The sequence below is a fragment of the Heterocephalus glaber genome, unplaced genomic scaffold, assembly GCF_053883595.1.
Source record: "Heterocephalus glaber isolate CG9 unplaced genomic scaffold, H.glaber_assembly_v1.0 deba00000331, whole genome shotgun sequence".
Taxonomy (NCBI): domain Eukaryota; kingdom Metazoa; phylum Chordata; class Mammalia; order Rodentia; family Bathyergidae; genus Heterocephalus; species Heterocephalus glaber.
In genome coordinates this window covers 31,801,761-31,825,111 of record NW_028258142.1, presented here as the reverse complement: position 1 = coordinate 31,825,111, position 23,351 = coordinate 31,801,761, and the positions used below count along the sequence as shown (strand labels likewise).

The 23,351-nt window shown below is 43.5% G+C and overlaps 1 protein-coding gene across 5 annotated transcripts in view; it reads right to left on the bottom strand.

The window, feature by feature from the left end:
- Positions 1-23,351, bottom strand: part of Myo5b (myosin VB) — a 385,932-nt gene that overhangs the window by 147,637 nt on the left and 214,944 nt on the right. For all 5 annotated transcript variants that reach the window (XM_013075970.3, XM_087192987.1, XM_087192980.1 and 2 more), the window contains 5 exons: positions 20,582-20,725; positions 19,185-19,266; positions 11,045-11,152; positions 7,610-7,719; positions 2,494-2,759 (listed from right to left, as the gene is read on the bottom strand). In XM_013075970.3, the coding sequence (XP_012931424.1) occupies positions 2,494-2,759; positions 7,610-7,719; positions 11,045-11,152; positions 19,185-19,266; positions 20,582-20,725 (710 nt within the window). The remainder of the gene's footprint in view (positions 1-2,493; positions 2,760-7,609; positions 7,720-11,044; positions 11,153-19,184; positions 19,267-20,581; positions 20,726-23,351) is intronic.

Here is a 23,351-nt window from a genome sequence, read left to right as displayed (position 1 = left end):
GCATTCCTCGAGGGAAACAACACTAAGGTAGGAAAGTTCCCCAGTGGGCAGGTCAGTGCCAGCTTGTCATGTGGGCTGTGTCACAACCTGTACTCCCTGCAAGCTGCTGTCAGACGCTCTCAAAGGAACCCATAGGCTGCTCAGAGACAAAGAGACACACAGGCCAGGAGCTGGCACTAAAACTAGGAGACTGCATCTGCTTGATTGTCACCATCTAGCAACAACTACACCTTTCAAATCACAGGCCAGATTTCCCTGCAATCTATGTCTCTACATCTCTCCTCTGGGCAATCACAAGACCTTGGCAAAAATAAATTCAACTAGGAAAATTAAACGGCAAATATAAGCAAAAAATCTCAGCTTGTGTGAGCCCAGCTGACAGTGCAGACTCAGCAGGCCAGGAGCCCAACTCCCAGAATCCTCCCAACAATGAGCAGACTGTCACTGGGGACCTTTGAGAAGGTAGCAACAGTCCTTTCCAATTGAAGGCACTGTTAAGAAAATATGTAAATAAATAGAACTGAGGCATGGTGTTTTACATAACAGTGAAGTCCTAATATTTTTACATACTATTCATAAGTCTGCATACTAATCTTTCTGAACCAAAACATCGGTAAAATTAAGATTCTTGTACAGTCAGATTATGGAATCAGGTCAGATACTGCAGCCTGGGTTTCTCTGGGTCTTCTTTCTGAAAGCAGCACTAAAGGTCAGTATTGTGGGAAATCCAATGTCCTGAAAATACTCAAGGTAGAGGGAAGAATAACATAGAATCCATTTTTGACAATCAGGCAATGAGTTCCCAGAGAGCACAGACTGTCCCATGCTCTCACAAGAGCAACTGGAAGGGATGAGCACAAAGCAAGTGCTCTACTGACCAGAAGGAGAAAGGCTGAAACCCTGAGAATGAGTCCCACTCATCCAGCTGAATCCCTGAGAATGAGAGAGCCCTTAAGAGAACACATCCTTCACCTCCTTCTCCTGGGCGATTCTCCACGGTTGGCTTCTCATCAGCCATGAGGTTTCTTTCGCACCTTTTCATCTTCCCTCACTTCCCATTTTCTTTCTTTTTTTGGTACTGGGGATCAAACTCGGGACCTTGTGCCTGCAAGGCAGGCGGTGGAACCACTGAGGTAAATCCCTGGCCCTCACTTCCCATTTTCTACCTTTCTTCTTTAAGAATCCAGTTCAACTCTCACTCCCTGTACTTTCCCTGATAGTGCAGACAAGTATGCCCTCCTTGGCCTTCAAATTCACATACCACAAATGTCCAAACCCTCAGATAGACCTTCTGGTAGTTACTTCCGATGCCTCTTGCATTACTTAATTGAGCATGCTCCTTAGCTTATATAAAGCCAGAAATCATGTTTCCTTTTTTTCTCCTCCATAGCATGGGCCATGGTTCAAAGTGAAACCCAATGATGAGCAACAGCATGAGAGAGAGATAATTAGGAGAGCTAGTTTTTGCATTAGAAGTGACCGCTTCAAGAGGGGATTCTTCTTTATTGCAATCTCATCACAAGGCAAGTTCCAGCTGAGCTTCAGCCCACTGAGCAGGGCTTTACTCCACAGCACCACCGTTCTTCTAATACTGCACTTCTATGGGTCTGGTTTCTATTTTAAGACAGAGCCATGGCTTCTAGGATTTAAAGACTCAGGAGGATTTAATCTATTATTAGCTTAAAGAGGGCAGGACACTGGTAAGAAAAGAAGTATAAGGCAGTTGCCACCTTATTTATATGACTTTAAACAATTCTAAATGTATGTGGAAAGAAACACAGACTGATTGTGGCTCAAAACTTCATTTGAAGCTATAAAAACTGAAGACCAGAAAGGGGTTGTGATTTTTAGTTATTCAGGTACTGGTGACATCACTGATACAAATGGCAGTCTCCTGGTGGCTAGTCAAGTACATTTTCTATCATGTCTTGGTCTGGTAAACATATACTTTTACACATTATAGTCCTTTCAATCAGCCTAGGATTCTGAAAGGCAGAGAAACCTCAAGAAGGATCACACAACACAAATCTGTACATCACAGGGAAAAATTACAGTATTAAAATCATCACCTTGACTGATGATATAGTCAGTGAGGTTGGATGGATGGCTGAAAACATAACTGAGATATAACACCTGATGGTAACTTCCAGGATGATGCGAGGCAAGTCATTTCCCTTTCTGGGCTTCAGTTTCCCATACTAAAAATGGGTTTCTGCCTACAAGGTTTCTGAATGGGGAAATTACTGGTGCTACTATAGGACCAATTTTTCCTTAGGTCTGTCCTCTACATTGTAGGATACCTAACATCTCTGGTCTCAGGCCAGTAGTTATGTTAGCCATCATGACAACCAAAATGCCTGCACACATTGTAAGTTCTCCTGGTTGAAAACTACTAGGAAGCTCTCAAGGCTCTTTCTGCCTCTTAAACTCCTGCGTGGAGATGATATTGACCAGCAAGGGCAGTGAAAGCTGGGAGGACTGCAGCAAGCCTACCCATAGATGTCCAGGACCCCGATGAAGGAGTGCTGCTTGAGGGAGGTGTGCAGGGCCTTGTTGATGTGTTCCACAATCCAGCTGAACAGCTGGGCATAGATATGCTTGGCAAGGGCATTGCGAGCGTTGACCACCTGCTGCAGGGACATGGTCTTGACATAGGTCTCTGAGGTAGTGACCAGCTTTCGATGGCACAGCCAGTGCTCCATTTGACTGTGCTCCACTCCTAGCAGGTGGCAGAAGTTGCTCAGGTGTTCATCCTGGGGCTGGGGGAAGAGTGAAGATAGGTTCAGGAAGGGCATGGAAGACAAGCCGCCTGACCCCATTCTCTTTCTGGTCCAGAGGGAAAATAAGCAAACCCAAGACTTCTCAGAACTCTAGAACTTCATCTCCCCAGCTAATGGACACACACAACATGCACACACACACACATGCACATACACACACCGAGGTGGAGAGCCTGATTAGCGTTGCTCAAACTGATCATCACACCTACTAATAACTAAAATTATCAGAGATTTTAAAAACAAAACATTGCCATGTTCCTATCCCTTCTCCTGTACTGCCAGGCTGCTGCTAACAGGTAGGAGGGGATTGACTAAGTGAAGAGAGCAGAATGAGAACTGACAGCTTAGAAATGGATAATCCATCCAGAGTAAGAAGCCAGAAGGCAGCAGGCACACACTGAACCTGCAGCTAGCATCTGCAGAGGTCCACACATAGTGCTTAGCTACAGCCCAGAAAGTGGTTCTCTTCCTGTGTCTCTGCCTCAGGTCTACTTAGCTGGATGCTTGAAATGAACATCAGCTTCTAAGGCTGGAGGGAACTTTCAAGGAATTTGGCCACCGCCTCCACTCCCAGACTTCAGGAGAGCAATGTGGATGGACAGGGCAGTGACTGCCTTCTGGGTGAGCAGGTTATGGAGAATCATCCTAGGATTTTATAGCCTTCTCCTTCAAATTGTATGATACCAACAAATGTGTTCAGATATGCTGGGGCAAGAAACAGGCTAAAGCCCAATGGGCAACAGCCCTCCCAGGGCTGATGTCACATCATCCTTTGCCTCCAAGCACACACTCTTTCAACTCGCCTCAGTGATACTAACTCACACATAACTGAACTTTGTTTACATTCTTAATGCACTTGCTGTTGGAGGAAAAATTAATCACCTTGGAAAGCTAGGAAACATGGAGGAAATATAGAACAGATTTTGACCTGAAATCACTGGAAATACTTTTATTGATAGTTTCGCATGTATTTGGAATTAGGAATTCTTCCAGTTTGTCTTTTTTCCATAGAAGCTGAGCTCCAGAGCAGTGCAATGGTTTATCTGGATCCACTGGATTCAGGGGTCCTTCTATACAATGCACCAACTAGCTATCCAGCTGCCTCTAGGAGCTACATTTGAGCCTTCACTTGTGTTTATCCAAAAACCTAATCATATCACCTGGCCTTTGAGCCAATGGATAACCAAACTTCCTACAGGTCTTATCTTCAGAAATCCACAGAAGTCTCTTCAATATCCCCTGCTGGCCACACAGGACATACCACCATATAAGTTTACCTTGGAAAGCTGATAACCCAGCCTTGGGCCTGCTGGAAGGCTTATTAACTCTGAGGCTGAAAGGGAATCCTTTTGAACACCATGTGTTACTCCTAATAGCCCTACATTCCTTGTGGGATTCATTTTCTGATGAAGCCACCTTGTAGAATTTAAATGAGGGCTTTTTCAATAAAAATACAGATAGCTATCATTTTGCCCTTAACCTCATATCCTCAGGCCATTTTTTCTCCTATGGGTATCTAAAATCCATCTTTCCAAAACAAACAAATATAAAATAACAGAATCTCAGAGTCAAAAGAACTTCTCCAAATCATCAAGGCCAATATTTTTTGAAAGCAATTTGTAGAATACAATTGCAAAGAGTGTTAATTGGTTTTATTTACACCAGGTTAAATGCAACGTCACTGGTGCATTTAATCACCCAGTAAGCACCAAGAGAGATTATTTTAAAGTGGACTTCTAGAGCTTATTCACCCAAAGAACTATTGGGTTCCTGGGAAAACATCTTCAGAAATGCCATTCTTATCCACCTTCTTCTCATTCAGATGAGGAAAATGAGGCTCAGTGAGGTTCCCCAATGACACCTGAGCAGCTTGGTGTGGGCTGGCTGGGTGTGGAAAGCACTCATCTTTCATATACACTCAGCAGCAAGGGTTGCCCAAGTCACTTTTCTTGGCCAGCAGCCTTTTACTCTGCAACTTCCCCCATTTCTCCCCTTCCAACATAAAGCCATATGGGGTGGAGTTTAGTGCCTGGCAGACAGTAAGTTCAGAGGTGGCAAGTATCCAATTTGTTCATCTGATCTATTTCCAAGAAATTCTTAATTGCTATGCACAGCACTGCAGATGGATTTCCTGACATTTAAATGGCCTGCCAGCAGCAAACACGATGGTCTGCTTCCAGGTACCCTCCCCTTCCCAGTGCCTCATATTGTGAGTGTGGTAGAGGAGGGAACACAGTTAGGGATCTCTGATAACCACCAAGGGACAGATTTCCAGCCACTGCAGTGGGGTTTGCTCCATGTTCACCTGCTTCTTAGCACTGATTAAAGGAACTAACAGAAACTGATTTAAGGGAGTGTAATTACATTTAAATATAATTAAATGATGCTAAATCCATTAAAAATAGCCAGCACTATAGGTAGCAGATTAGTTTTACAGGCCTATATTGCCAAATTCAAGGAACAAACTGCCTCTGGTGTCCAAGTAATTGGATGCTGTTGTATCTCCAAGGTAACTCTGGTGATTATGGAACACATTCTCAGGCCTTAATTAAAAATAAAAACTACTGAGCAGAAGGCACATTGTTTATGGGTAGACAGCCTCTTCGATAGGAGGCCGTGCCATGGACCTGAAAAACAAGACAATATCTGAGAGAGGCTATCAGCAGAACCATTTAAAGATACATTTCTTGAGCTTACACTCATGCGAAGCACCCTGCTGAGGACCAGTAGGGCCACCAGTATGTGGAAGATGGACTAGATCAAGGGGTCAAGAGTCTGGAAGAAGAAGCAACACTGAAAGCAGTGCCGGGAAACACATCTGGGGGTGCTCAGAGGCCAGGTATAGATCATCAGAAGTAAGATCAGAGACAAAGTACTTATAGGCCCAAGACTGGCCTTTCCAAACAGGCACCAGCCTTGCTTGTACTCAGCTGCAGGTGCCAGGAATTCCTTGGCCTGCTTCTCCTGCCTTACAACTGAGCTGCATTAATATTTGACTTTCTCACCCATGGTTACTCTCATTTGCATCACCCAAGTCCTAGAGTACCACAATCAATCATCCAGCTGTGTACTTCTTCTTCTTCTTTTCTTTTTTTTGGTACTGGGGATCGAATTTGAAACCTTGCGCTTGCAAGGCAGGTGGTGGAACCACTGAGCTAAATCCCCGGCCCACTGTCTACTTCTCGAATGCCTACTGAGTCCTGGACTCTGCTGGTGACATGGACAATCCTTACTCTCATAAAGTTTGGAAGGCAGGAAGATGAAGGTAGGAAGACAAATGCAAAGCAAATAATGACACAGCAAATGCAAAATAACTACATTAAGCTAAACTGTGCACATGGTGGGGGGTGCTGTAAAAATCCATGACAAGGGACTGCAGATATAGCACATGCTTAGCCTGCTGGAAGCTCTGGGTTTGATCCCCTGCACCCCTCCCCATGACAGGGGTATGGGACTCTGAGAACATTGAGGAGGGGAGGGGTGTTGAGTGGAATGGAAGCCAAAGGAACATTTGTCATCTTTCTTGAATCTTAACAATATAAACCAGGGGTTTGTCAATGCAAACAGTCCTAATCTTTCCTGTCCCTGACACTGGGCAGAGTATGGCTGCCCTAAGAATCCATGGAATGTTTACTGGGGTGTGTATGTGGGGGAGGCACAGACTTTATGCCTTTCTTGTTAGGTGTGAGACACCTCAGGAGCAATACTACCCAGGCCCTAGAGACTCAGACTGGGATGGGATTTGGTCTGTATTGAAGGCTCATCCACCACACCATGGGTCCTTGGCACATCCCAGTCTCTCTCCTAGCATCGTTGCTGCCAGCCCCATCCACCCTAACATGTGCTCACACAGACATGAACATCAGAAACTGCTTCAGGGCACTCAAGTCTGTAGTTCCAACATTCCTTCCTTTCCCACTGGGTCCATGTGGGAGCTTCAAAGCCCTCATGAGGCTACAGAGTCCCAGTCATCAAACTTCAGAACATTTTTTAAGGGAAAATGTGTGGGGGTGGAAGGGAGACAGATGATAAGCTCTGCTGGTCCTAGCTAGAGCTCAGGTCTTCCTCTCCCTAAAGACAGAACCAGTTTCATCTTCTGATAACCTCTAACATAGATAAACAACAGGAAGTTAATAAATATCCACACAATGGAAAAGGTAGAATACCAGCTTTAGTCTAGGCCAACACCACTAAATTCCTGAGAGGACTCAGTAATTGCTGACTGTACCACTGCACTGGGACTTGCTCCACCAGCCACCCATCCATGTAGACATCATCCACTACATATCAGCTACTACACTGGACACCAGGAAAAGAATTTTCATCATGAGCTTTTATGGAGCATTTTACAGTGTGCATGACTTTCATGTGGACATCTTACTTAATATTTGGCCTCTTACTGGCAGAATCTTGGCAAGTGTGTCATTATCTGTCTTGTCAAATTAGACTATAAGCTCTTCTAAGACAGTCACCAATATTCTTTCATCTCCTTGCTGTAGGGATCTCAGTCTGGAGCCCTGAAAGCACCGCATGGATTGATAACATGTTGTAGAATTCCAAGTAACTCAGGATACTTGGAAAATCAACCCACCAAAAAGAATTTATTGAATAGCCACTAAATTTCTTGCCCTTAGTGACAGAAATTTGATGGCAGCTGATTTGAAATGTATTGGTTCTTTTAAAAAATTATCAGCGAGTGAACAGAAACCATTATGGTTAAGAATAAACAACCTAGGGCTGCCCTCTAAGTGCAGAGACACATTTCAGTCACATCAAACTGTAAGAATAAATTGTGTACACTTTATCTCTGGCGCTGGGTTGCAACTTACTGATATGCTACAGGAATCACCATCACGCTCAGCCTGAATCGCCACACTTCCCAGGTGCAGGATAGAAGCAATTATCTTAAAAATGCTTATCTGATGGGACTCTCTCACTCCTGGAAGAAAAAAAAAAATGAACGAATGACACTCAATATCCATGCTATGATAGAAAGGACATTTTACCCCTTTTAAGGACTTTAATAAAAAAATAAGGTTTGATTTTTCCTTCTGGGGCCAGTGACTTCTAAAATGATCCAGGCTGCTCACCAAGTAATTACCACTCACAGTAACAGCTCAAAAGGCAAAGGGGCTTTTGTACTAAAAAAGAAAATACACTCATTCTGATTGTCCCAATAAAACCAGATGGGTCACACTACCATTTCAACTTCTCAAAAAGTACAAGAGACAAAGCAATCGTACTCATTTGGACTTCATTTCAACCAAACATTTTATGGATGATTTTATGAGTCTAATAAGAATGGTTACTTATCTGTGGTCATTTTTCTCTCAACATAATATCCTGCAAACATCTGTGACACACATCCACAGTGTGGGGGACGAAGGGGAGAAGCCTCCTGGGATCACTGTCTTAGGGGCTGGCTGGCCAGCAGGCCTCTGGCCAGTCTCAGGTAGGAATGGTTGTTCGCCACGCTGTATGTACCCACATAGTGACATTCATACACACCCTCACCAGAACCACTGTGGCAGCAAACAGGATTATCAAATTTGTTATTTACCTATGTGAATTATCAAAAACATAAAATCTCTGAAAATTTATGTTTAGCTTGAAGGTATTAACATTTCCTTTTAAATGAAAAGATATTTCAGACTTGTAAAAAAGCTACAGAATGATATAACGAACATTAGTAAACCTACCACTCGATTTAAGAAATGATACAGTTTAACTCCATATTCCTCCCAGTAACAGGCTAAAAATACTTTATTCAGCTAAAAAAAAAAAAAAAGGGAATACCTGTGTAAAAGGGAGGCACAGATGTGTCATCTTGGAAACAAAACTTTCCCCAGATATTTTGCAAAGTGGATAACTAAAGTATGAACAAAGTACAATGAACACTGTTTAAAAATACCTTCTTACTATGGGATTCTCTGAAGAAGCATTACCTCACTACAGGAAGCAAAAACTAAACAAAAGTCAAGGAACAAAACCTAAGGAGTGAAACAGAAGTCAGCAATCTATGGTCCAATTACTTTTTTTGTAAGTTTTTGTTGTTGTTTGAGACAGGTTCTCCCTATGCAGTCCAGACCAACCTTGAACTCACCATGTAGCCCAAGCCAGCCTTGAACTTGTGATCTTCTAGCCTCAACCGCCCAAGTACATAAGTAAACTTTAATCAGGACACAGTCATGCCCACTGGTTTGTTTTGTCCATGGCTACTTCTGTGCTACCACAGCAGAGCTGGGTGGGTGCAGAGAAATCACATGGCACATGGCTCACAAAGCCTAAAATATTTACTACCTTGTCTTTTAAGAACAAGTTTGCCAGCCCCTGGAATTTAAAAGAAATGGACAAATTTCTTGAGGAGTAGAGAAGACAATCTTATTAAAATACGTAATTTGACAAATGTGATCTGCCTTGAGAATTAAAGTATCCATCTCACAGCCTCAGAGGGACCATATCACCTTCTGCCTACCACTTCTTGCCCAGCACTACAGAGGCCATGGTCGGAAGCCTTCTCCTGTCTCTGCATCCAAGTGTCCTCCAAACCCCCAACTCCAGATAAGACAGGTGTGCAATGATGCTAGGGAAGTCAGGGTGCCCTTTCTCAACTCATTACCTCTCACTGTCATATCTTTCCCTCCTTGTCCTGCTCAGTGGTCCCAGGGCTGGCCCCACACCCTTCTGTGCTTGCTGGTGGAACATCAAGCTCGATCAACCGAGGACACTATAGTGATGTACAAGGAAACAGCAGCAGGGAGGCATTTTCCTTCCTGGTTCAGGGTCCGCCCTAGTTATAATAATCATTTATCTGGGCGCCCAAAACCTCCTTGATGAGTTCTCACTGTGCAGAGGAGCTCTTGGTGTGCCCACCAGTGGCTTCTGCCCATCAGCTGCTACTCCTCAGTCATTTTGCCCTGCTATATCCTAAAGCAAGCGCAGCCTGCTTGTGCATGTCAGTGCTGGCCCCTACTCTTTGGCAAGTTTCTTTACCACATCCTTTTAGTCATGGTCTAAAGTGCAGCCAAGGGTAGAGGACTCTTCTACTCAATACTTCCTGTGCTGGCTGCTCCTTGCCCTGGTGATAGCTGCTTCCTTTGCACTACTTTTGGACCCTGAAGGTCCTTTGTGTGTATATGTGTGATACTGTGGATTGAATCCAGAGCCATTGCATTGAGCTACATCCCCAGCCCTTTCAAAATCTAGGATGAGAGTCACCAAATCACTGGGTTGCCCATGCTGAGCTTGAAACTGAGATCCTCCTACCTTGGTCTCCCTTTTCATAGTTAATCACCCACTGCTACTTTGGTTAAGAATTATTGATATTAATCTTCTCTGTTGAAATAACAGTGTGATTTCTATCTCTTGACTGATAGTTCATGGGTACAAAAGACAAACCCTACGTATGTTACCCAGAGAAAGTACTCATTGAGGATTTCAGGACATGAGGGCCTGGCTTCCTCCCCACACAAAGACTAGGGCATGTCCTACTTGGCCACTGGATAAAACTTCCCTGACTCCCACTACAAACCTAATATGCTGTCCCAAGTTAGTCACATGGCTCAGAAGCCAGTGTTCTGCCATGGTCAGGGAGGGAGTCAGAAAAACCCAAGGGTGTCCTGAGCTGCTTCATGCTGGCTTCTCAAGCTTCCCTTTATTTCTGCTGCAGGTCCCAGAAATTGAACTCTTCCATCTCCCAAGTAAGAAAGGCTTTCCCTTTCTGAGGAAAAGGGGTGCTCCCCAGAAAACCTGGCAGAGAAGAGAGGCAGTTTCCTTTAGCTCTACTGTCACCTTCTGCTTCTGGCAGAGAGAACGTCTTGCATCACTGTAAGCTCGATATGGAAACAGTTAACACGATTACAGTGGATGTGTTTCAGAGCTACTAATGTTTATGGTGCTTCCAGCTCGGTGCATGGGTAGTCAGGCCTCAGTGCAGTGCTCTTCCTGCTGGAGCACACTGCCTATGAACCTGACCACAGCACCAAAGCCCTACTGGATATTCCTCTATCAGTTTCAATGCCGGAGAAAGTGAAAAGGAAAACTTCATCATGCCTTTATTTTTAAAAGGCCAACAAAAGCTCCAGATTCTAAGCTTTGGAGCTTGAGGGTTGGGGTGGATAAGAATAGGAGGAGGTTCACCAAGCGCAAGAGGGTGTACCCATGGGCTCACGCAGGTTGGCAAGCTACATGGGACATTGTCTTTCTTCCTCCCCTCCATAGGATCAGACCTCTGGGCCTGTTTCTCTCATTCAGAAGCTCCTTACCAAGGAGTGTGAAGGCTTGTCGAGTCTTCTCAAAATCCTCTGCATCATCAACACCCTCGATGGACGTGTCTCCTCCCTGTGATGTATAGAAAAAGTCCTCTGCACATGCTGTGGGAGGCAAGGAAATAAGGTGTAAGACACTGGACAGAGCTTCAGCCTTGCATCCCCTAGAGATCATGATTCCCTGACCAAGCCCACTGATTTCTACTCCCCGATGGTTCTATACCCACGCCAAATTTAGTCCTTGCTGGATGTGAAACCCTTTAAAATATTCTTTATCCATAATGGCAAGTGGGAGAGAGAATTGAATAATAAAAGAGAAAATGACATTACACTGACAGAATGTGCTGCTGTATTCATGTAAAACATATGTTAATATAAAAAAATAGGTCATGGATAGTTTAATTTAATAAAATTCACCCAGATTTGTTTTCTAACAGGGTCTGTTATACACAAGTAAAGCACATACTTAGAATCACATCCTAGAATCACAGACTTCCATGGCCTTGATAATCTTTGCCTGACAACCTCATTTGACAAATGAGGGGCAGTGATGTGTTCATTTGTTTTACAAAGTCAGGACACACTCAAGCTACTTAGGCACATAAACAAGTACAGGTTGAAATTCTTAGATGTTTGCTCTCAGCCCCTAGCTTCTCGTCCTCAGTCAGGCCTCAGATAACTGCTTTAGGGACAGCTGGTAAGAAGGGGCCATATTGTGTCTTATAAATCAAAGTCAGGCTAAGCAGAGGGCAAAAATAGGAGAATCCCTGGCTAGAAGCTGCACATGAAGGATGGCAGCACAAGCTCTCATGTAGGTCCTGGCCTCAGAAATCAGCGTCTAGGGCAATGATTGCCCATAATCGTAATTACCCTTGAAAATCATGCGAGTCACAAAATACATTACCTTGTGTGGTACAACCCTGCCTGGTACTTTGTGTACAACATTTGGTTTTGACAGGATGCCAAAACTAGGCGTGGGCTGGTTTTCCTCCTCCCCAGAGAACTGCTCTTAAATTCTTTTTCTGTGACCCAAGTGTGTATGGTTGAGTACCCATCAGCTAAACATGCTTAGCTGAAGCTTCATGGCAACTGCCATTTCTCCTCAGCACCTTGTCCTTCTGATCTGATCTCTCAAAAACATCTGCAGCTCTTTCCTTTCTCCCTGCTGACTCCCAATGCCCTGAGTCCGACCTTCAGCATCTGTTGTCTGGGGTCCGTTGCAAAAGACTTTAAATCCATCTCTTTGCTTCTGCTCATGTCCTTTCAGACCGAACTCTACGATGCTGGTAACTCCAATCACTCTCCTGGTTGAAGCCCTTTAGAGGTCCTACTGCCCTCAAGGAAAAGGTCAACAACCTGGGACAGCCTCTTGGGACTTTTGTGACATGGCTACTTCCTACTGGTCCAGAATCATGGCTGTTCCTTTTCCATCTCTATGTCCCAGATATGCCAATTTCCTCGTTGTCACTCATCAGTTCCGCCCTCTGTCCATGTTGCCAAGGGTCCCTACCTACCTTTCCTTTCTCATCTCTCCCTATTTCCTTATGTTGTCACAGAGTTTTTCATGTTACAAGCCACAGTTAATTTTGTAAACTCCTCTGGCCCATTCACCAAACTTTACCAGGCCCAGCCAGAAAGTGGCAGAATTCAGCCCTAAACCCTAGTTTGACTATACAACCTGAGCTATAACATTCAGACTACAAAACTCACAAGAATGAAGAGAATATCAGTGGTATGCTAGGAGAGGAACTTCCTGAAGGAGTAGCTTAACATACTGTGATGACTGGAGATCAAGACATGTGAACTGGAGAGGAAAAGACTTCAGCCCTGCTCACTCATAGCTTCTGTAGAAAAGAATATTTATGAAGAAAATCATACCAGATCTTTGCTGAAGACAGCAGTTAGCTCTTTCAAAGCTAATTACTCAGTAAGCTCAGAGACAGAATAATATTACAGTTTCAAAGACTTAATAAAAACAATTCTTTTTTCCCTTTATACTCACTTTTCAAAGTATCTCATTCTGATGATTTTTATAGTGCCCAACTATATTTCTCTCATTTTTTGGACAAGCAAAATGAGGAACAGGGTTTTAAGAGGTTGCCCAGGTTCACCAGGCATTGCCTAAGCCTGAAACCCCATTACCTGATCACCCCACTGTAGAGATGATCATTTATGTCTGGCAGCCCATGACTTGGCCATACACAAAACCTAACTCATTACTGAGAGTCAGCCAAACACATCAGAGTCACCTAAGATTCCAAAGGAGTCTTCTAAACTTGAGGGAAATCATCTTTTGAAGACCCTACATTGTCAATGGCCAGGGCCTCATTGCTTGATGTTCTGAATCAGATAAACCACCCTCTACCTTCTGTGCTCCTAGTTCCCAAAACTCAAGCACAGCTGGATAACTTCTTCAAGCTGTGGTTTATCATTGCAGGAGTCATCAGGACCAGTCACAGCAGATCTCTGCTGAACTATCTGAATCCAATCAAACCAAACATCTCCTTTCTGCTTTGAGATCTCCAATCACTTGTTAATACCATGCTTCAGACCTTCTTAATAAGAGACAAAATGCAGTCAATCTTACCCCATCCACCTGGCGTCTGGATCTCAGCTCTCGTTTCAGGCCCATGAAGGCAGCACGGAACACTTCATCACCCAGTTTAGATTGCTTTCTTTACTAATAATCCCCAAGAAGAAATATACCACAAAGCCTATTAATAGGCAGACATTGGATCAGGCAGTAAACAGACCACAAAAGGGGCATGACTCTGATTTGAGTATAGAACCATCAAGGCCAAGGACAGAATCTAGCACCTCACCCAGGGAAGCTTTGCTCTGACCTGTGCAAGTCAAAGACCTTGTTTATAAAACTGTATCAGTATACTATGGAAAATAAAAGAAGGAAGAAAAAAGAAAAGAAAAGAAGAGGGGCCAGGTCTGGTGGTGTATGTCTATAATCCCAGCTACTTAGGATGTTGACGCAGAAGGATCACAAATTCAAGGCCAGTCTAGGCAGCTTAGTGAGATGCTGTTTCAAAATAAAATTTTTAAAAAGGATTGAAAATGTAGTTCAGTGGTAGAGCACTTGCCTAGCATGCTCAAGGCCCTGGGAAGACAGGGAGGAAAAGGAGCAAAATAAAACCTTATTCTTGGGCCGGGGATTTAGCTCAGTGGTTTCGCTGCCTGCTACGCAAGCACAAGGACCTGAGTTCTGATCCCCGGTACCAAAAAACAAAACAAAAAACAAAAACCTTATTCTTTAATCATCTGAGGATGTAAGGGGAAACTGGCCCTTGCACCTTGCCTTCATTTATTCATCAACAAATTATGCATGAGACTTTAAAAAAAAAATCTCCTTCTGAGGTCATTTTAAATGTGACTGGAGTAAGAGGAAGAACATGGATAACAGGATGCAAATCTGCATTCTCAATTTCCAGAAAAATACACAAAATTCATGCCTGACCACTGGCTTCTGGAAAGTCTTCTCTGTATCACTGTAGAAGAAAAGGGTAAGGATATGAGGCAACTCTAAAGAGTCACTAGGAGCCCTTAACTAGTCCTTCACTTATTTGACTTTTCCAGCTACTGGAACAGGGTTATCAGTAAAACCACACCAAGCTTCAGGGCTCACAGCCAGTCCACCTACAAGGTTGAAGACAGCCTCACATCAGAGCACAAGAGTTTATCAAAGGCTCTTCATTTCACTTCAAGATGTAAGAAACTGATCAAACTGGGTAGTTTTCAAGTGTTCTAGCTGGGAGCCCAAAGGGGCAGGCACCTTGCCCTGATGTGGAATAAGGAAAAACCATTTTTAACCCCAACACAACTCAAATGAATGCAAAAATATAATTTAGGATGTTTTTGTTCCTGTTGAAGTTATATTTGGGACAAAGTGGTCCAAAATCAACCAGGTGGATCTTACTGGTGTTGTATTTGTTCACTCTTTATAAAATTAACCTTAGGGGGAAAAATATCATTTCGTGCAGATTGGTCCTGAAAAAGCCTGCCAGGCCTGGGGTCCACTCTGGGCAAGAAAGAGGAAGGTGGCAGTGTCCGTGTCCTGACTGCCTACCTGTCTACTTGTGACGAAGAGCTGACATCAGAGCCAGAAGGTGCCAGGTTAGGGTACTGCTCAAACAAGGTCTGCTCAGCACCTGCTCTACTTAGCAGTTAACATGCATTCCTTGTCTTTGAAGCAGCTGCAGAAGAATCAGACTTGTTAACAACTAGAGATCAGGAAGAAACAGTACAGCGGATATCATCTAGAACTTCATCCCTGGATCGCAATTGAAACAAGACTTTCCCAGGGGACCCTCTGGCCTGCCTGAGCTATGCTTCCTGCAGCACAGCCTTATCATTCTGTATTGTAACTCACAAGCTAAGCAAAAGCAGGAGCCATAGCTGTTCTAGTCAATACTGCATCTGCAGTATCTACCATGGCCTGAGAAGACTGTGATGAATGAACAAACAAATGCTAAACTGCATGGTACATGCATCAAGTAATGCATGAATTTATAGAAAGAAAGCAGAGTTCAAGGGTAAACCATTAGTGGACCACTTGATGAAAGTAGCTATTGGAAGCACAGCTGGGTCTGGTCCAGGCTCCTCAGGATGGGCTAGGATCTGGATCAGGGATAGCAAAGCCTTGGAAGTGTGTGTGTGTGTGTGTGTGTGTGTGTGTGTGTGTGGTGTGAGATAGACACACACACAGAGCTGCAAAGACCAATTAACCTCTGCCTAGACCCCAAGCTCTTTATACCACCCTCCAGCTTTGGCTCTTTCCATACACCCCAAAATACAGACACCAGGCTGGGGACAACATGGCACTTGGTCCCAGGCTAGCCCTCATCACACACCTGAGCTACAGGAACTCAGTAGTAGGAATCTGTCAGTACTACATGATACAGACTCACACAGAAAAGTGGACAGAGGCTGCAGGCCCAGGCAGAGGTGCTGTGTGGTATAGAAGCACGAACTAAAAGAGGCAGGAGGATTGCAAGTTTTAGCCTAGCCTGGGCAACTTAGCAAAAACCTGCCTCAAAGTTGTTTTTTTTTTATTAAGTTTATTGGTACATTTTAGGTATACAGTACAATTACATTCATCATTGCGATCTTGTACCTGTACATGATGTACCTTGGTTCTATTTTTTTCCTCATTTCCCTCCACTCGCTTTACCCCCTCCACCCTTCCCTATTTACAAAGACTTTGTTTCCATTTTTTCCTATTCTCATGTTTTTTCTTTTCCCTTCTTTCCTTTCCTCTGCCCCTCCCACTTCCCCTACTCCTTAAGAACTTTTCTTCCTATTTCAATTATCAATTATGCATTTCGATCCTTATTTACCCTTTTTAGTTTTTCACACCAGAGAAACTATTTGGTATTTACAGGTTTGTACTATTTATTTCACTTAAGAGTATGGCCTCAATATGCATCCATTTAGCGATAAATGTCTCTAGTTTCTCATTCTTTATGGCTGAGTAGTTCTCCATTTTATTAAAAAACTACATCTTTATCCAGTCTCCAGGTGATGGGCAATTGGGCTGTTTCCAAGTTTTAGCTATTACAAACTGTGCCTCTATAAATATGGGTGTGCATATATCACTGAGGTATGATGCTTTTAATTCTTTTGAGAAGATACCCAGTAGGGGAATAGCTGGGTCAAATGGGACCTCTAATCCTAGTTTTTTGAGGTATCTCTATATTGATTTCCACAGTGGTTGCACCAGTCTGCACTCCCACCAACAATGGAGAAGGGTTCCTTTCTCCCCACAACCCCGCCAGCATTTGTTATTGGTTGATTTCTTGATAGCAGCCATTCTTTGTGGGGTGAGATGGAATCTCAGTGTTGTTTTCATCTGCGTCTCTCAAATGACCAGTGATGTTGAACATTTTTTCATGTTTATTTGCTGCTTTTATTTCTTTGTCTGAGAAATGTCTGTTCATTTCAGATGCCCATTTTTGGATTGGGTCTTTATATTTGGGGGGTCCGTTTTTTTTGAGTTCTTTATATATTTTAGATAGTAGACCTTTGTCTGAGGAACACCTGGTAAAATTTTTTTCCCACATTGTAGGCTGTCTCTTAGCTCTGTTGGTGGTTTCTCTTGCAGTGCAGAAGCTTTTTAATAAGATGAGATCCCAGTTGTTGATTCTTTGTGCTAGTTCTCATGCTACTGAGGTTTTGTTCATAAAGTCTTTTCCTATGCCAAGGTCTTCAAGAGTTCTACCTAACTTATCTTCCAGCAAGTTTAGTGTTTCTGTTTTAATGTTTAGATCTTTAATCCACTTTGATCTTAGTTTAGTGCATGGTGAAAGATAGGGGTCTAGTTTTAATGTTTGGCAGATTGAAATCCAGTGTTTCCAACACCATTTATTAAAGAGACTATCTTTCCTCTAGTGAGGATAGTTGGCTCCTTTGTCAAAGCTGAGGTAGCTGAGTATGTCTGGAGTTGTTTCTGCATCTTCTAATCTATTCCACTGATCCTCGGGTCTGTTTCTTTGCCAGTACCATGCTGTTTTATCACAGTGGCTTTGTAGTATAGTTTCAAGTTGGGGGTTGTGCCACCTCCTGTCATGTCTCCATTGCCTACAAATGCTTTTGCTATTCTAGGTCTCTTCTGGTTCCAAATGAATTTTTGGATTGTTTTCTCTAGCTCTATGAAATACATTGTTGGAATTTCATTCAGCATTGCGTAAAATCTATATAGCAGTTTTGGAAGTATGGCCATTTTCACTATATTGGTTCTTCCTACCCAGGAACAGGGGATGTCTTTCCATTTTCTTATTTCCTCTTCGATTTCTTTTTTCAGAGTGCTGTAGTTTTCAGTGTAGAGGTCTTTTGGTTCCTTTATTAGATTGATTCCTAGATATTTCATTTTTTGGAAGCTATTGTGAAAGGAATTGTTTCCCTAATTTCTTTCTCAGTGAGTCTGTTATTTGTGTACAAGAAGGCTATTATTTTTTAAGTGTTGACCTTGTATCAAGCTACTCTACTGAATCTGTCAATTAAGTCTAAAAGTCTTTTGGTGGAGTTTTTTGGGTCTTCTATGTAAAGTATCATATCATCAGCAAATAATGACAGTTTAACTTCTTCCTTTCCTATGTTTTTTTTTTTATTTCTTTCTCTTGTCTAATTCCTGTGGCTAATGTTTCTAGAACTATATTGAACAGGAGTGGTAATAGTGGACGTTCATGTCTTGTTCTTGATTTTAGTGTGAAGGATTTCAGTTTTTGACCATTTAGTATGATGTTGGCTGTTGGCTTTTCATAGATAGCCTTAATCAGGTTGAGATAAAGACCTCCTATTCCAATTTTCTGTAGGGTTTTTTTTTTTTTAATCATGAATGGATTGCCTCAAAGTTTAAAAGGGGGAGAGGGGCTAATGATGTAGATCAGTGCAATGACCCTAACCAAGTTCAATCCTGTCCCACAAAAAAAAAAAAAAAAAAAAAAAAAGCCTGCTCACTATTCTAGTGCCTCTAGATCAAAAGCCTCACAGCAAAGGAAACTTGCCAGTGCATTCATTACTGGAAACAAAGGATGGGCCCGGCTATCTGAGGGGGACAAGGTGATTCATCTCCTCACACTGGCTCCAGTGGGGAGGTGCTTTTGGTTGTTCCATCTGGTTGTGTTAGAAGCTTCCACACCTGTTCAGAAGGGATCAGACAGCCGGGCAGCACTGAGTCTCACTCACCTGAGCCCTGTATTATCTTCTGCGATAATGCTACCCATGCCTCAGTGAAGTAGAGTCATCACTGTATCACCCTGGGTTTGTCCTTACCCTCCCTTTTTGCCTCAATCCTAAAATATGACTTAAAACATGTTGCCCACAAGTAGGTGATATGAGTTATCTAAATCTCTAGATCCACAAGGTAGAAACTCATGTTTTATGAAAAACAAATTTCCACCTTTACCTTCTTTCTCCCTCCCACACTTTCTGTGGCAGGCGGCCTAGATACAATTAACCCTATTTTACTAATTGAGCAGTGAGGTTCAGTCATGGCCACATTACAGACAAAGCTAAGAACCCACAATGGAGGGACTGGGCAGAGCGCACTTCCTCCTTCCAGAGCCCCCAGTTGCACCACTCACTGTCACAGCAGCCACCCTAGAGGACAGGCAGGTACCTGCCGACTTACTCAGTGCAAGCTCTTTGAATTCCGGGAGACTGGCAGCCGCACAGAGCTGGTAAAAGATATGGTAATTCCTCTCATCATCTGCCTGCAGGAGGAAATGGTGAACAGCTGATTTTAGGACAGTGATCTCCAAGATCATAACCTTATCCACTCTGACCCCAGGTGTCCAGGTGGTAGGAGCCAAGTTCACCACTTTTCCTGTTTTCTTCTACAACCCTATACCTTCAATTCCCACTGCCTGATTTTCCACCTCTATTACGAGGTCTTCTTCTAACCCAAGGGTATTATTTTTTTTTAACCCAAGGGTATTTATCTCTTCACTTATACAAAAACATTCTGTTCTTTTTTCCTTCTGTAGAGAACACCATTGTTAGCCCACAAATGGTGGGTCAGTGGATCAGCAAATACTTATTCATCCATGCTGCTTGACTAGTGTTCTATAGATTGCAATTTCCCCACTGTAAGCACCCTTTCTCCTCTGGGAGGCTTGGTGCTAAGTGATGGCTGAGCCTGCTCATTCTGTCGGGCTGGGCAGTCAGGGAAGGTCCACACTGAGAGGACTTCTACTGGACACCTGTGGCCAGGCTAGCTGACTGGCAATGGTTGGTGGTAAAGACTGGCAAAGTCTGAGCAAAGATAGCAAATGAAGAGGAAACTTCAAGAAAGGGTTCCTGGGATGGAAGCACATCAGACTCACACCCAACACAGCAGGCTGCTCCCTCTGGTGCAGTAAAATAAAGGTTTTTGGGTGCCTAAACCAGCCCACGAGGTGCATAGCAAATCTGGGCAAACAGGGAGTTGGTTAAAGCACTCAGTAGACATTTGCTAAGCATGAGCATGGAGCTGTCACCAAGAAACAAGGCAAAGCACAAGCAGAAAGCAATGAAAGGTAAACAGAAAACAAGAACCAAGTTGGGGAAGAAGCGAGAACTCCATTTACTTGAAAAGGAAACCAAGTAAGGGTGCATGTGGAAGTGTCTATTTGCACATATACACGTTTATATATGTTTTTAATCTACCAAATAAAAGGCTCCCATGACAGCTACTTGCACAGACTCTGCCTCTGCCTGAAGGAATGCCTTGTTCTTTGCTATATCTAGGCTCTAAAGGAGGGCTAACACACAACAGGCCTCAGTACTATATGTGCTTGTTGACGGAATCAAAGCAAACTGTATAAAGGTTCTTTTTTTTTTGTATAAAGGTTCTTGAGGACTACTGCCTATTCCATCTGAATAAATACCCATGATGAAAGAAAAGAAAAAGAAGCAAAAGAATGAATACTTTCAATTCCAGGCTCAAAAGGCGAGCTGCTCTTGGGACACAGGGAGTGGGGCAGGGAGAAGCAAGGGAGGTCTCATCCAGAGAATGAAACACAAAAGGGCCTACATCCTCCCACTCACCTGGAAGACCACTCTCGACTTCTCCAGCAGGTAGGTCCGCATGTTGGCCCCAATGATGTGGTACCTTTTGTCGAAACCAATCTGAATGTACTTCCCGAAGCGACTACTGTTGTCATTGCGAGTGGTCTTGGCATTCCCAATGGCCTGGACAAAGCCAAGAATGATGGGGAGGTCAGTAAAATGGCTGGGGCTTTCCTGATTTGGGGTCTATAGGTTTTTAGCAGCAGCCATCTCCCTTTTCCCCCACCCTCCTCACTTTCTGAACCTCTCTGCTATCATGACGACAATGGGCTGAGGCAAAAATTCTTCAGCTTACTTAAACCAAAACCAAACTTCAGTATTCAGCCTCCTTTACTCCTAAGGATGGCTAGTGAGAGTAATGAGCTCTTTAAAGACTAACCAGTTGGGAGATGTACTTTGTTATCCCACCATTCTTCCTCCTCTACCTGGAATACACATGTGATGGCTCTGGCTATAGCAGCTGTTTTGGAACCACGAGAAATAGATCTACAGAATCATAGAAACCTCAGCTTTGACATCCTTGAGCCACTAAACCAATGGCAGTGGCCATTAGCTCTGAACTATCTGTGAGAAAAACTAGTCTTCTTGTGCTTAATTCACTTTTACCAAACTTCAACTGGACAGGCAAATGATATTCCCAAATGATAAATAGTACTTCCTAGAAACAAACCACTAATTGACAGCCTTCCTGCAACATATTTCATTACTGAGACAAGTCAGGATGTCATCATCTTGTTATTTCTTATGTAGTAGCAGCGAGGGACACAGTTCAAAAAACTAGACAGTAATTTTTAAAAACGAGTGGCTAAGTGGTTTCTTTGTAGGATTATTTACTATGACTATAAAACACCAAATGAATTCATTGGTAATAAATGTATTAATTAATTAATCCTTTACACATATTTACATTTTTAGGTGGTTAAAACACTTGAAAAAAATCACTCGAACTTTTCAGTGGCCTAGGAAATATGAGACACAAAGAGGCTGGGGAAAAAACCCAAATCCAACCCACTTCCACTCCTGCCCAGCTGAGTACAAGTAACACGATGGCAAAAATCTTCAAGCCCCACAAGGCCAACTGGGATCTATTATTAACTAGGTGAGCAAAATAGCTGAACGCACATCATACTGCTTCAAAGATCAAAATGCTGACCTCTAACACTGGTGAAGAAGGCCCACTAAAGTCTCCCTAAGGAACACTTACCGCTGCTACTTTCAAGGTGAGTACCATGAGGCCTCAGGTTCTGTGACTGTCCACTCATAGGGCTCCAAGCCCGGCTCTGCACTAGGGGAGTGGTGTAGCCTGGGTCTGGCCTGCTCTTTTCTACCTATGCACCTGCCACCCTCCAAGTATATCAGGTACAACACTCAAATAGTCACATTTCTTTCCACTTTTCTCTGTCCCTCTGCCATAGCTTTAGCCCATGTTACTATTGTCTTTTTTGACAGTTGCTCCATAAGTCTCTTTGCTCCTGCTCTTGTCTCTTGCTGTAAGTTCTCCACTCGACTGCAATTCTTGGTTACATCTCTCGTGTAAAATGCTTCAGGGAATCCCATTACCCTCTGAGCTAGTTTTCCGTTCTCAGTACAGCTTCTGGACCTGGCAGGATTCAGCCTGGTGTTGCTTCTCGTCCCTTTTGCCTCTAGTGAACCTCAGTTTCTAGTAATCCTACAGACTTTTTTTCTTAAATGCCCCACATGATCTCCGTACTAGAGACACTTTCTTCCTACTGTACCCTACACCCAGCTGGCTTCTCTTCCTCCAAGTCTCAACCCTCAGGCAGGAGGGGGTCTCCTGGGGGAGACCCCCTCCTGCTATGCGCACTCTGGGCCCTGCATTTCCCCTCTCCTTGCCTTCCCTGACATGCACCTGGGCCCTGACTGTCAATGAGATCAAAGTTCTCCATACCTTTCCCAGTGCCCAGCAAGTGGTAGGCATTTAAACATATCTGAGTGAATGGAAGCATAAATGAACTTGGGTTTCAGTTTCCCTCCATTGAAATGAGAATTTACTACTCCTTGTCCTCATGTCACTTGCCACTCAGTGCTCCTACAACCCTCAACTAGAGTTACAATATATTCATTTAGGGTTGAAGTATATAAAGCAACCTGGTGTGGTGCACAAAGCACCAAAGACACAGTGTGGTCCTCTGCAGGAAGCGGGGTAAGTACTATAACCTTTGTGCGTCGAATTACTCTGAAGTACATCTTAGTGCTTTGGACATGCACAAGGTCAGGGGCAGGCTAGAGCTCAGCCAAGCTGACATGATTCTCCAAGAGACACCTCATCAGAGGAGTTTGTGTCATAACCTGCCTCCAACAAAAGGAGATAGGGAAGTATTCCCTCAACAGCTCAGCAGAGGCCTCAGTATACCGCTCCTCCTCCAGAGACAGAGGTTTGACCACTCAAGGAACACAAGATAAGAGAGACTGTCACACTTCAGTAAGCCACTTCTGTTCGGGAGATGAAAAGTAAACCTGTATTGCCTAAAATGTTGGTAAAACTTAGCATTTCCCAGGCCTCCAACATGGGTTAGGCTCCGGATGGGGCCCCTTATCTCATTTAATCCCAGAAGATCCTGATGTGATAGACATTATCATCTTTCATCATTATGGGAAAATTTAGGCTCAAGTAATATGCCCAGGGTCACAGGGCTGGGAAGTGGCCAAGACAAGACATAAATTCAGAAAGGCCTGGGTCCAAAGTCTGCATTCATTTTACATAGGGTCACCATCCTTCACACTGTGT